This window comes from Manis javanica, chromosome 3 (assembly GCF_040802235.1).
Source record: "Manis javanica isolate MJ-LG chromosome 3, MJ_LKY, whole genome shotgun sequence".
NCBI classification, from domain to species: Eukaryota; Metazoa; Chordata; class Mammalia; order Pholidota; family Manidae; genus Manis; species Manis javanica.
In genome coordinates, this window is record NC_133158.1 from 146,511,318 (window position 1) to 146,526,631 (window position 15,314).

The window sequence follows — 15,314 nt, forward strand, 5'->3', positions numbered from 1 at the left end:
ACAGCCAAGTATGTGAGATGCCAGAGTTTCAGGGGCAATAGGCCCCTCCTGCAGCCTCTGCTGAATGAATGTTGATTGGCTTCTCACCTCAAAGTTCAGCCACCCAAGTTTGGGGAACAGGAGGTTGAGGCAGGGATAATTCAAATCTATTAATTTTCACTTCAGTTCTTCAGTAGATCTTTCTACCTTCCTCTATGGGACAAAATATATAACCAGGTGTTTCAAGCTTACATCTGGAAGCTTGAGTTTCTGAAGGATGAGTAACATCGCTACTTTATTTTATGGTATAATGTTTTCTCTGGGCAACAACAAGAAAATGAAAGTGGAAACAATGAACTAGAAAGAATAACAATGGTAACTATCTTTAATGTTAAGTATAATGATTAATGTCATCATTCCTGGATTGTAGGTCACCTAAAAATGGAGCAAGTTACACTTAAATACAACCTTAAAGTAGCAATGGATGAAACTAAGGCTTTCAGAAGTAAGTCACCCACTGTCATGGGTCATATTAATTCATACAAAAACATTTGCTTCTACTACAGACTTTCCAATTTCCAAAGCTAATTTGACAGAGGCAATTTATCTCCTTGACTTATTTCCTTGATTTCAATGCTTCCATTAGAACTATGTGACGTGTGACGTTTCCCACTGGGGAACAGTAATACTTTGAGGTGGGATATCATAGGTCAATCTCCCATGCCACCTCCACAAGAATGTGCCATATAACCAACCCAATTGTACTACCTGCCATTTGCGACAACATGGATGGACCTAGACGGTATTACGCTCAGTGAAAAAGCCAGGCAGAGCAAGACAAATTCCATATGATTTCACTTTTTTGTGGAATCTAAAACCAAACAAAACATAATGAACAAAATAGAAGTAGACTCATAGACTAGACACTGAGACAGGACTGGTGGTTACCATGCGGGAGGGGTTAGGGTGATGGGTTGGTCGGTGGGGATAAAGGGGCACAAAAATTCTCAATTGTAATAAAAGTTTGGTCACAGGGATGGCAGTGCAGCATGGAGAATACAGCCAATGATTCTGTAACATCTTCCTATGTTGACAGTAACTACATAGTTGGGGTGAGGATTTAATAATGTAGGTAACTGTTGAACCACTGTGTTGTATACTTGAAACCAAGATTGTATATCAACTATGCTTCAATTTTTTAAAAACTGCAGTCAAAACCAAAAATAAATTATCAGTAAATCTTTAAATACTGTATAAGTGAAAATGATACACAATTTATACTAGGATTTGCATAATTAAAAATACATAGGTATAAGTTAAGTCCCTCTTTGACCACAACTGTTATTAATTGCTGTTTAAGTATAGTGAATTATTAACATCTTTGAGCCTCAGTTTCTCTAAACTGGAAGTATCTATATTGTGGGATTGTTGTGAGCATGTAACAGCAATATACACATAAAACTCTTAGAATACTGCTGAACATGTAAAAACCAATCAAGTAAAATTAGCTAGTTTTTTTCCTTATTCGGCTGCAATAAAGTGCTTCTCTCACTTGTGATGCTGTGAATACGTCAAAATACCAAGGCTTTCCTTAGAGCTCCTTGATGGCATTCTTGCCATATTTCTGTGCTTCTGAGCCTCAAAATAGCATTAGTATCAAAAGTCTCACTTGCTCCTGACTGGAGTACTAGAACTTTGGGGGACTTCAGAGAGACCAAGCAGATAATTTCAAGCACCATTACTAGATCTTTCTTGCTAGACCTGTACTGTCCCCAGACAAATTTATTTAAATTGTATAGAATTTCATTTCAGCCTGTACTTCAATATCAGCTCTGTATTAAGTTTGTTTTAAAAATGAGCAGGTGAAAATTTCAGGACACTGAGAGACCTAGAGATCCCAAGGGTCATTGGGCATCCCCTTCTCTCTAATCTATACAGTTTTATGGCAACATTAGAATACTCCCACCTGGTTGAGGGATCATTTATCTCCAAATACAACAGTAGCAGCTGTGAGAGTGATCATGAGAATACAACAATCTTTACTAAGCCCTTGTTCTGTGCCAAGCACACTTCTGTCAGAGAACCTCACGTGAAATTATCTCATTTTATGCTCTCATTAACCAGAGTGACCAACTCCTCTTGGTCTGCCCAGGACTTTCTCGGTTTAGCACTGAAAGTCTCCAGTGCCAGGAGCAACCTCAGTCCCAGGCAAACCAGGATGGTTGGTCACCCTAAACAACCCTTAGAGAGAGGTGCTTTTATTGTTCCCAGTTAAGTTACAGACAGGTTATGTAAGTTGCCCAAGAATACGTAGCTCATAATTGGAGACTAAGTCTAGAATCTGTGCTCTTGACCATCACTTTGGAGCAAGACTGTGCGCTGGATAAGGGGCAGAGAAATTGGTCCTAGAATGGCTTTTGAGAAGGGGTTTTCAATCCCTGTCTCATGGCAGAAACACTGGGTGTGACAGCATCCAAGATTCTCCACTACCTGAAGGTTAATGGTAAGTCTCATTCTGTTCCTTAATAGCAGCATAAAACAGCAAACTGGTAGAATTTCTGAAGAGCTTTCACGTGAGAAATGTGCAGGCATATGCACCAAGAGATGCTACATCCCACTGTGATTAGATTTTGGCCCTCACATGCAAAATGTCCGACATCCTTCCTCAGCCAGCTCCCCACCCTCTATCCTTTGCTGTGTGACTCTTAATAAGACCTTCTGACTTTCTATTAAAACAAGATTCCTTTCTCCATCTGAGGCTTCTTGTTCAGTGTAGTTTTATTTCCTGTCATTACTTCTTATTTATTATAGGATTATAAAATCCCACAGTACATCTTAGATTTGCAGAGAAAATGTACCATCATCTTACCTACAATTCATTGTAAGCAACTAACCACTGGCTTAATGAGGGAGGGAAATTGAGAGTTCTTGTGGATATTAATCCAATGTGATCATTTGAATGGTATGAATAGGAAACAATCTCTTTTTCTTACCCCCTCCCATGCTTATCTACCTAAGGTGGCATCTGGGGGCATGAGGAAGTGGGTCCTTTTTCCTTGGGATGTTGGAAAAACATTGTGCCTGGGAGAAGGGGTGGTGGGGGTGCTGAGAGGGTATCTTCTTGCCCAAAGGATAATGTCCTTTGCTGGCCTTACCACCATCTTCCAGCCAAAGTCTAGGGTGGCGTATCATCATCCAGGCACTGTTCCCAAGGACCTGGCCTTTCTGTCCCCACCTCAGCTCCCACTGGTGCCGTGGCTCTGAGGCCTGGCAGGGACAGCTCCCCCTGCTGTTCACTGGGAGTGCTCCCCACCACACACACATTGTGGGGATTTCTTGGAAAAGCTATCCAGCCACAGTCTCAGCTCCTTCTTCTCCATGTCCACGCCATGCCAGAGGCAAGCCTGGCCCCCAAGAGCTGAACCACAGACCTCCTCTGCGTGGCTCCATGAGCTGTGCTTTAACTGAGTTGGCTGCCTTGTATTGGTGCTGACCGGTGGGTCTCCTTCTTAACCACTGCCTTCAGTGTTAGCATAACATATTTAATACACTCTCTCTCACCGGGGCTGAAACCCAAAGATGGGGAAGTGAGGACCACTTCTGATGGCTTCACACTTGCCCCATTCCCACTCTCTTCCATCTCCCCTGCCAGAATGGAAAAGTCTCTTTTGCTTCTATGCATGCTCTCCCGACCAACCACAGAACTGACATGGCCACCATCCCCTACACAACACAGGTCTGTAATGTATATTCCCATGCTCACTGGGTAGACTAAAAGGAGATAAAGGAATTAAAATATCTGCCTTCAAGATAAAAGCTTTGCTTGCAAGGCTAACACCATGCTGCATAATCCAGTCCTGGCAGTTGAATCCTATCTTACCTTGGTCTTTCCCTTCATATGCCTCTGACTGTCTAATGTCTACCCCACCACCACTCCCATATCTGACTGCCAGGTGGGTGGAGGCCCAAGGGGATTAGGGCGAAGGTTGTGATTTCAGGAAGGCAAAAGAGAAAAATATATTTAAAACTATAAATATGGGCTCCATTGCATGGCATTTTAGAGAGATATTATTTAAATTGCCTGCTTTAACTAATATCAACTTTTTCATTGTAAATTTTTTCAAATTATATAGGTAACACATGCATATAAACCCATTAGGAGAAAAGTATAAAATACAGAAGACTATGGAATAAAAAGTGTGTGCTCTCCATGCCCAGTCCCACTTCTCAACCCGGAATAATCACTAACCATGATTGATCTATAGCCTTACAGCCCTTTCTCCCATGACTAATATAAATATTTTTTTATATTTTATATAAATATATGTTTTATATAAAGTGTTTTATATTTTACATAAACATATCAATATATGTGTATATCAATACATAATTTTGACTTTTTTTACCAAAATCAGGGTCAAAGAATAGGACTTTATACACCTATGACTTGTCCATTTCTGAATATACAATTATCAAATTTCTCTTTGCTTCTCTGAATTTTATTTGCATTATTAAAGTAATCACTTGCAAAGGAACTTTACTTCATCTTTCTGATGATTTGAAACACAAGCATCTGTCTTGCCTTCTTGACAACTGCCTGGAAGTCCTGCCGTGAGGGGGCAACTGAGCACAGCACTTTTGCCCTGGGTGGGGATGTTGCACACACGTGCATATGTTATGGCCAGGGGCCAACCAGCTGCTGAGAAGGGACCATGTATTTCTCAATCAAAAATGTCAGAAACAGAATTTAGTGAAAATGAGGCAAAGTTTTCTTTCCCATCACTTAGATGTCCTAGTGTCTTCATCAAATGAGAAATTTAGTAGTTTCTCCCTAAGCACACATGGGTTCAACTCACATTTCTGAGCACCTGCTATAGAACCAAGTCCTGGAAACAACAAGATGATTAAAGAAATCTCTATTATTGAAGAATTACTTGTTATCATTTCAACCAGTCATTGCAGAAATTAATCTTTGTTTTTGAGAACCTAATTTATTTTTACTTGTCTTCTATTTCTGACATCAAAGTTATGAAATAATTGCTATTCTGCTCAAAATTTCTAAACATTAATTTGGGAGTGACAGGGAATATAGTTTCAGTCTAAGATAATAACATATTCTGCAAATCATACAGAGTTAATATTTAATAAATGGTCCACACTGGCTTGTGCTATCTTATTCCATTTTTTCAGGCAAAAGCAAAACTATTTTTTTTTCAAATATGAATATTCGTTTGATTTTTATACTTGATTTATATGTGGATCCCACATTTCTCCCTTTATTATTATTATTATTATTTTTATTTTTAATAAAATGCTGAAGTGGTAGGTAGATGCAAGATAAAGGTAGAAAACATAGTTTAGTGTTGTAAGAGAGCAATTGTAGATGATCAGGTGTGTGCCTGTAGACTATGTGCTAATCCGAACTAGACAAGGGCAATAAAACATCCACGGATGCAGAAGCTTTCTCTCAAAACAGGGGGGGGGGGTGAGGTTCTAAGCTTCACCACTGTTGTTCCCCGATTTCTCACCTGATGGCCCCCCTGCGACTGTGCCTGTCTTAGGTTGTTCCTCCCTTGAGGAATCTTACCCGTCTCTGGCTAACCAGTCATCTTCCCGGGCCATATAGGGAAATGTAAAGTTGGTAAGTGAGAGAGAAGCCATATTGTTTGAAAAGGTTAGCTTTTTACTTCTTTGCAGATTTATGCCCTGTGGCTTCTATGCCCAGCACTTGTCTCGAGGTATCTTTACCACCTAGAGGAATTATGATGCTCGGTAAATTCGATATGAGGCATGAATTCTATTTAAGAGTTGTAATTAGGAAGGAAGAAGAAAAGCTACAGAGGTAGCATATGGAAGAAAACATGGGAGGATTGATTATTTCTTTGACATATCTTCTTGTAGAGTACCTTAAGCATGTATAGGTTTTAAACTACTAACTAACTTGCACACACATATTAACATAATAGGAATACGGTGACATAAACAAAGCAAATCTATAATTACCAGCCATCTCCAGTGAAGCCAAGAAAACCATTTAGGCACCCTAGGCATTTGTGAAAATTTGTCTATGATATGATGGATATTGTCCAACTGCACTTGAACAGTCTGAGAGAAAGCAGACAAATTAAAGCAACCCATTTCTGGGATCTGTTCACATCCCATATGTTCTTTTAACCGTAGATAGTCTATAGTTGTAAGATTTTGAAGTGCTACAACTTGCACCCCTCCCAACTCCTGGTTGAGTTCCAACAGTACAGATCCAGTCAAATTCGTTATCTCACTGTATGCACATGCCAACCTAGACATCTCCCTCCTCATTCCTATGGCAAGTCCAGGAAATGGTGGGGTGGACGCAGCCACAACCGCAGCATCGCCCGGACTCCTGTGGAGGCTTTTTGATGATCATCCCCCGGCACGAGTCCTCCAGAGAGTGCTGATGCCGGCAGCTCCTCCTCATATCGTACCTTAGTTCATTTTCTGGGTAGCCAAGCTAGGCCTTGATCTTCTGCATAGAAACAAACAGACTCTTTGCCCACCCTTTGACATGCCCTCTATACCACTGTGTAGAACTCATTGGAGGTCAGCACACAGGAACTGCTTTTTTTTTTTTTTTTTTAAGAGAAAGGCATATTACCAGAAAAGAGTACCTCCATAGCTGATCATCTGACACCCTTTAAGTGATCGACATTAAGGATATTTAAAGCATGTGTTAATCTTTGATTTACCAATAGTTTTATCCTATCAAAGAGTAATCCCCCTTTTCTTTCTTTCTTTCTTTCTTTTTTTTTTTTAATGTTTAATCTACACTTACATGAAGAATACTATGTTTACTATGCTCTCCCCTATATCAGGTCCCCCCTAAAAACCACATTACGGTTACTGTCCATCAGCATAGCAAAATGTTGTAGAATCACTACTTGTCCTCTCTGTGTTGTATAGCCCTCCCTCCCCTTTCTCTGTGCCCCCCCATGCATGCTAATCTTAATACCCCCCTTCTTCTTCCCCCCCTTATCCCTCCCTGCCCACCCATCCTCCCCAGTTCCTTTCCCTTTGGTACCTGTTAGTCCATTTTTGGGTTCTGTAATTCTGCTGCTATTTTGTTCCTTCAGTTTTTCCTTTGTTCTTATACTCCTCAGATGAGTGAAATCATTTGGTATTTCTCTTTCACCGCTTGGCTTATTTCACTGAGCATAATACTCTCCAGCTCCATCCATGTTGCTGCAAATGGTAGGATTTTTCCGCTTCTTATGGCTGAGTAGTATTCCATTGTGTATATGTACCACATCTTCTTTATCCATTCATCTACCGATGGACATTTAGGTTGAAAAACAAAACTATTTTAAAGTGATAAGCTTGTTGTACATTTTTCTCCAAAATTTTAATTTATGGTTGAATTCAAAAATATGTTTTATTCTACCAAGTTTGGAAAAGCTTTCATTTTCTCCTACTTCTTTTCTGTTCAGTTGAGGATATTTATACAGTATTTAAATAACAGTAGTTAAATAACAGTATTATTTATTCATTCTGGGTCAGTATTTTGAATTCTGAGTCTTTGAAATTCATCAAAGGAAAATTAAATAGGAGGGAGGAGAAGAAATGGCTTCTGTGGCTCCTGTGTGGCTAGTGCCAAGCAGGAGAAGGAAATCTCCTCTAACAGATCCCATTGCCCTCTGTCCTGTACTGAACGCAGAGAGCCGTGGTAGCCCTGGGAAAACCTTCAACCCTGCTTTGCACAGTCATCACAGACACATTTCTTCTGTAGAATCAAATAATTTCATTGAATCATATAGTTTCAGAGCTGAAAAGTACATCCTAGTATGGCAGTTCCTTAAAAAATTAAACATAGATTTAACACATGACTTGGTAATCCCTCTTTCGGATATATACCCAAAAGCAATGAAATTCTGGGAAAGAGATATTTGTACACCCATGTTCATAGCAGCATTATTCACAACAGCCAAGGTGGAAACAGCCAAAATGTCCATGAATGGATGAGTGAATAAACAAAATGTGGTGTATATACATACAATGGAAAATTGTTCTTAGCCTTGAAGAAAAATGGAATTCTGATACACCCCACAACATAAGTAAACCTTGAAGACATGCTAAGTGACTAAGCCAGACACAAAGGATGTAAAATCGTGTGATTCCCACTTATAGGCGGCACCAAGGGTAGCCAAATCCATAGAGACAGAAAGTAGAATGGGTTGCCTAGAGCTGGTGGGAGAGGAGAATGGGAGTTATAATTTAATGGACATGGAATTTTAGTTGGGGATGATGAAAAGTTCTGGAGATGGATGGGCTGATGACTGCACAACAGTGGGGTGTCTTAATGCCACTGAACTGTATACCTAAAAATGGTGAAGTGGTAAATTTCATGTTATATATACTTTACCACAAAGAAAAAACTCTTTACCATCATGCAGCTTGTAACCTAGGAAAGAGAAAGTTAATAAGCAAGTGAAAATATAAAAATTTTAAAAATACATGCTAGATCTACTTTTGGCCTTCCCCCATTTTACAAATAAGAGGCCAGAGGACACAGGGAAAAGATTTAAAAAAGTCTACCCATTAAGGCCCTGGTCGTCTGACCACTGGCCCAGTGATCTTTCCATTGAACCACACTTCCTTTTTTAGTTGCATCTATTACCCCTACTTTATCTGAACCATTCAATAATATCCTGGAAACAGAATAGGCTCTGGAACCTAGGTTCAAATTCCAACTCAGTTGCTTCCTGGAAGTTTGATCTTGAGATTGCCTTCTCCAGAAAATGGGGACCAAAAAACCTACTTCATAAAGGTTCAGTGTAATTTGTAAGGAGTCAATGAAAATTAGCTCCCTTTCTGCTGTTCCTCAAAATGCCTTTTCTGAATTTGCTGCTTATTTATAACTTATGTTCTGTGTGTGAATACTTTTAACCTAGCAATTTCAGCAAAAATATTTCTGTTTGAATTTTTATAAACCATTCCAGAAATAACAGTTTGGATATGAGAAGAAAAGCTCCATTGAAAAACTTTGGAAACAAGCCATATACATTTATTTGACCCTTATTTAGCTGGAAGAGAATTTTCAAAGTGTAATTTTGACAAAGAATTCAAAACAAGAGCTAAAATTCTTGTCTCCAAAAAATAAAGCCAACTCTTTGATATTTCTACCAGCTATAAAGAAAATCAAAGTCATACTCTATATTTATTCTTAAAAGGCAGTTAAATCTAAATAAAAAGTATATAATGGCATAGAGTACATATAAGTATAACCCTTGGAGATGAGTTATAAGTGTCTAGTCTCCCAAGAAGAATGGTGTGTTTCTCAGACCCAACATAAATATTTGTATATCTATATTATATAGGTACATAATGTAGAAATTTGGCAAAATATTCACACTTAACTGTTAGCAGAGTATCAGAGGGCACTAAAGTTACCACCACAGTCCCCCTTCACTTGCTTCCACAGCATTCTCCATCTCTAAGGAACTCTAAACCCAGTCATTTTGATTACTCCCTCTGGGTTTAAAATCCTTTTCCATTTCCCCCTACCACATTTGAGGATAAAAGAGACCAATCATTCCCATTTTACACAGGCCTATAAAGAGCTTCGCTTTATAGATTTAATATAGCTCTTTAGATTTATGAAAAGATTTATCCTATCCCCAGTTAGAGAATTACATTGGCTAGATAGTAATTGCACAGAAAATACCAGTTTATATTTCTGGGGCTGGAATAGTTATCACTTTTGTTAGGGATACTGGCAATTTATTTTTTATTTTTCATTTGTCCCTGCAGAAGTTATAGGTAGCTCAGCTGAAGAGGCAGGTTCAAGTCCACTAGACAATGTGATTTTGAAGGAGGTGGTATTACTCTATGAGTAAAACATGGATCTTGCATTTTAATGAACTTGAATCCAAATCCTGGTTCTGCATCTTACTTGATTAAGTCACTTAACTCTAGTACCCTTTAACCTCTTAAGTGAAGAGATAATAGTAGATAATTGTGAGGATTAAATGGTGATTATATAAAACATATAACAGAATGATTGGCACAAAAGTAAATACTGATATTAGTTATCCCACATACCAACTTGCTCCAATATTTAACTAGTTCACACACACACAAAGTAAAAGCTAATTTTTATTTTTTATTATGGTTTTGCTTGATTTAGAATTTCCACTAGACTTTTAAAATACTATTATAAAATTATAACTGCTTTCTGAAACTTCAGAATGTCATTTAGGACTATTTCTAATTATAAAATGTTTTTCAAAGTGTTAATTGCTCTACTTCCTGGATTTCTAATTTTCTTTGGCATTTTATAACCTCAAAACAAAGAAGTTCAAATCTTTTCAGAAAAATTCACATAATTGATGTAGGTAGTCTGCCCTCAAGGAGGTAGAGCTAACTCCCACTCCTTAAGTGTGCACACAGTGACTTCTTTTCAAAGAGTGTAGAGCAGAAAGTATAGCAAAAGAGTAACTTTACAGTGGAGGAACCTGGCCAGCACTACCTCAGCCAGGTGATCAAGGTCAATGTCAAAGTCATAAGTCATGTTGATCAAACGTGCTCTTGATAGATGGTAAAATGAAAATAGTGCTTACCTCCAAATGAAAAAAGGTCTTCCCCTCAAAACTCAAAAATCTCAGTCTGATCATGAGAAAAACAGACAAATCCCAACTGAGGGACATTCTACAAAAGACCTGAGGAAAGTACTCCTCCAAACTGTCAAAGTCGTCAAAAACAAGGAAAGTCTGAAATTTGTCACTGTCTAGAAGAACCCAAGGATACAGAATGAATAAATGTCAAGTACTATCCTAAATGAAAGGTTGGAACAGAAAACACTAAATGTAAACTAAGGGAATCTGAATCAAGTATGGATCTCAGTTTATAATAATGTACGGATACTGGTTCACTACTTGTAGCAAAGGTACCATACTAATTTAAGATGTTAGTAATAAGGGAAACTGGGTGTGTGATATATGGGAACTCTCTGTACATATTTGCAATTTTTCTATAAATCTTTAAATGTTCTAAAATAAAAGTTTGTTTAAAAATACTAACAAAAATACAGTACAATGAATGCTATACAGGAATAAAAGTGTATGGACTATGGGAGAAAAGTAGCAGAGGAAAAGAATTCCAAATGAATCTTAAAGACTTTCTCTCAAAAAGACCAAATGTTCTTATATTTTGCATCACACCTTTAAATTTACCCAGGTGTATAACATATAGACTCTGGATATTCTGATCTACATTATTTTATATAATTATTGATGCTCATGTTAACTTCAGTATTTATGGAGACAAAACCAAATCATTTGATTTTTTTTTTACAAAAATAAGCCACAATCTAGCAAAATAGAAATTGTAAAGAAGCAGCAATCTGAGTTGGTGGACAGTGGAAAGCATTCTGTATTCAGCAAAGCATGACTTCCTCTCTCTTCCAGACTAACAGAAAAATAAATAGCCCTTTAGGCATCAATTGTATAAGTAAAAAATATTATCTTAATGATGCAGATATACTAACCTTACTACATGGAATTACCTTGGATACCCTTGCCTTATGTGATTTTTTTTCTGGGTGTTTCCTACACTCAAAGTTTTTATCTCTCATACTTTCTAAGCTCAAAGTCTTGGTTCTCTTTCAAGGCCACCTCAGATATTTCCCCATTTTGAACCTACTCTTGTTCATCAATAAGAATAACTGCTTATTTCTCTTAACTGTTATAATTGTGTGTCCCTTCATTACCTCATTGACTTAAAACAATTTACAACTGTTGTTTATAGATGTTTCTCCCATTTGGCTGTAAGCTTCTTAAGAACAGGGTCCACGTTGTGGACCTTCTTGCTTTCCACACACTATCTGACATTCATTCATCCAACAACCATTTATTCAATACTATGGAATGAGCAAGAGGGAGAAATTACAGAGAAAATGTAACAAACTTTAACATTATGGGGAAAACTTCCCAAGCCAAGAAAGCTCTGAAAAAAAAAAAAATGAGAAGAACATTGATACAGATCAGGTTTACTCAAAGCACTAGCGAAAGTTTTGTATCACAGAACTAATTTATTTTTATAGCCAGTGTATATGTTTCTAAATTAAAGGTCTCTCTTCTACCACTTAGCTCATTTTATACAATCTGGAATCCCTGTGGTTTGTGTATAAAAAGCTGGTAGACCCAGAGTGAGTTAAATAAATCTAATCAATGTTCATTTTCAAAAGAAAACATGAATGGGCAGTAAGAATTTAGAGGAAGGAAAAAGACAAAAACTGTTTTTTCCTGGCATAGGCCTGAAGCCTAACTTGCGCCTGTCAAACTACCACAGAGGTTCTTAGCAAAGAATGTTTTCTTTTGAAACTTTTTACTAAACTAAAACATGTTGCTGTCTCAATGTAGACATACAGCTAGAATTATTTCAAATACCATTTTGGTGTAAGAATTCTTATGGACTATTTGGGTTCCTATTTATCTAGTAATTTAAATTCAATTTTTCAGAAGATCAGTACCAAAAAAGTATTTTTAGTTACTCTTGTCAAACAATTTCTGATAGGGCGATTTTAAGCTGCTGTTGTGCTCTCTTCTCTTCTCTGACGTCTCTCTGCCTCAGTGCCAGACCTCCCGGTCTCTCCCACCGAGTTTAAGCACTCTTTACATCTCACGATCTATTCCACACCCCCAGAATGCAGTAATGATTTCTGAGTTTATATAAGGTTATGGAATGCTCAACACCCAATGTTTTTAATCCCCCAGAATAATTAACTTCATGAAAATGAATTCTCTTCCATACCAATGTTTCAGAATCACACAAAGATGTTAATAATTGAAATTTCTGTATGTAGTTGCAAATTGCCCTGTGGCTTTATTTGTTTTGTTCCCAGTGTCTTCTCTTCTAGTCTGTCCTTGGCCACACTACCTTAACTCTTCCAGACTTTTCCCCACAAGCCTGCCATTCCTGATGTTGCACGGATAAGCCTCCCCTGACACCCTAGGGAACCCAATGGACTCCTATAGGTGGGGACTGACTCTGCTGCCTTACAGGGTCCCCATCAACTTTTAATAAACTCTAATCCATTTCCATTTTTAAGAGTAAGGCATACTGAATATATTAATTTTCAAAATATTTCATTTTAAATGTTAGATTAATTGTGAAATAAGAAACACTCCATGGGTTATCAGCCTGACTCAACAGATTTAAAAAGCCCCAGTATAGTAGAGCCTAAGGGATCCCAACATGGCATTATCTCAGCTGAGTTCAAATCCTGGCTTTGCTACAAACTGGGCAGCCTTCAGGAATTTTTTCTGGATGCCTGAGCGTCATTCATTTGTCCAGATCTATTGTGTGCCATGAGCCACATATATTCAATGCCACGTGCCAAGGTCATAGAGGCGAACAAGGCATTTCACAGTGATTCACTAAACTGACCCCTAATGGGCTGAGTTTTTTCATCTTTAAAATAGAAATAATAACACCTATCTTGTAGGGTTGTAAAAATTAAATGGCTCTTTCTGTATGTGGCTTCTCACTACCTCTGCTCACCACTGCCACCACCACCACCACCACCACTACTCTGCCCCACTTTCTTGTCCCTAAAAGACGATCTCATTAAATTTCCCTGCTGAAACTCTTCAAGATGAAATGACTTTTGAGAACTAGACCAGGTCAGTTCACAGGAAGCCACACCTTTGGCCAGTTATTCTGGGGGCTGTCTCTGTGTCCTGTGCACAACCCAGAGAACAAGCAGGTGAGGGCATGCCATCCGCTGCCTGGAAATCCCTGGGTTTCCTCCACCCATTTGCTTATTCTTCCCAGGCTGTCATTTCAAGATGCCCAGTCAGATGGAAATGGCAGAGCATCTCTGTGTTTATTGGTGAGAGGTTTTTTTCCCAAAGAATTGCTTGGAGAGTCCTCAGGCATTGTTAATTAAAGCAAGAGAAAGACGGATAGAATACACCTTGTTGAAAACATCTTCACTTAAAACTATGTTCCATGAAATTGACATGTTTCCAAATGCACAGTTATTTGGAGTTATTAGTTCACAGACTGAAAATTAAAGAAAGTATTTCTAATGGTGTTTGTGTGTTGAAGTTGAAAGTGTGACTCTGGGAAGAATCTAATAGTCAATACTGTGTGTATTTGTTTCTAGATTCTGTTAGAAGCTGTGTTGCAAAGCTGTTCTTCACCTGCTCCCTGAAGGGTCATTACTGCCTGTACAGTAAATCCAGTTTTATTCTCATCAGCCAAGAACCTCAGCTGTGGATACAGATCATGTTTCTATTTCAGCAGGTATGTATAAATTATGTGTTCACCTCGGCTCCTTAATGAGTTGGTAGGTAAGAGTTTATAGTCATTTTTACTGAATTGTTTGTTGATCATTTCATTACTTTCTCACATGGATTTTCTATAGTTTAGGATAGTTTCCTTATAAAAGACCTGGATTCATAATCAGGAGGCCAAACCTATTAATATCCTGAATATCCTTACCTTTAAAACAGAATGAAAAAGAAAATGCTTTTTGTGTGTTGACAGATGGTAACACTTATTGTGTGAACATTTTGTAATGCATATAATTATTGAATCACTAAGTTTACACCTGAAACCAATATAATATTGCATATCAACATTTCACTTTTAAAAATTAAAAAATAAGTTTAAAAAAGAAAGGGGAAATACTTTTTGTTAAACAATAACAAAACAGCTTATTTGGGAAAATAGTTTTCCTTATGCAGAACTAGCCTTTATTTCTACACAGTCTTCCAATCTCCAATTAATTTTAATATCAACATATCCTTTCTGACATTGTTAAGATATGTGCCACTTTTTTTCCATAGAATTTATGTATATAGATAAATTTACAGAACAATGAAAAACTTGATGCAAGGATGTCAGCATTGATTATAAAATATTAGTAATAGAAGGGATCTTAGACATCATTTTACAGATAAGAAATTTCAAGGACAGAACTCAGAGCATCTGACTCAGTGGTCTTTTCATTGCTGTGCATGGATTAAAAAATACAGTGGGAGGACATGGGCAGGGCGAGCAGAGGCAGAAAAAAACAGAATGTCAATGTTATAAGATGGTTAAAAATTAGGCCAAGTGATAAAATAATGTATTTACTTCTATTTAAATATTTTTCCATAACAGCCCCAACAAGACCCAGCCAGATTTATTAAGAAAAAGTGAACTTCATGCCAAATATGTCATAATCAAAAGGTAGAACTGTAGTAATTAAGAAAAGAGACAGCTTAGCTGTGCCTTAGGAATACCATCTTTTCCTATAGTAAGTGTTCTTAAGAACATTTAATAATATCTCATTGAGAACAATTTACATTTTGATG

The 15,314-nt window shown here is 37.7% G+C and overlaps 1 protein-coding gene and 1 long non-coding RNA gene across 11 annotated transcripts in view; one reads left to right on the top strand and one right to left on the bottom strand.

Annotated features, from left to right (window-relative positions):
- VEPH1 (ventricular zone expressed PH domain containing 1) overlaps positions 1–15,314 on the top strand; it is a 182,069-nt gene that overhangs the window by 123,080 nt on the left and 43,675 nt on the right. For all 10 annotated transcript variants that reach the window (XM_073232170.1, XM_073232171.1, XM_073232174.1 and 7 more), the window contains one exon: positions 14,120–14,259. In XM_073232170.1, coding sequence (XP_073088271.1) covers positions 14,120–14,259 — 140 coding nt within the window. The remainder of the gene's footprint in view (positions 1–14,119; positions 14,260–15,314) is intronic.
- Positions 1–15,314, bottom strand: part of LOC118968266 (uncharacterized) — a 76,890-nt gene that overhangs the window by 21,886 nt on the left and 39,690 nt on the right. Inside the window, exon 3 of the long non-coding RNA XR_012129407.1 lies at positions 7,037–7,281. This is a non-coding gene — a long non-coding RNA (uncharacterized lncRNA). The remainder of the gene's footprint in view (positions 1–7,036; positions 7,282–15,314) is intronic.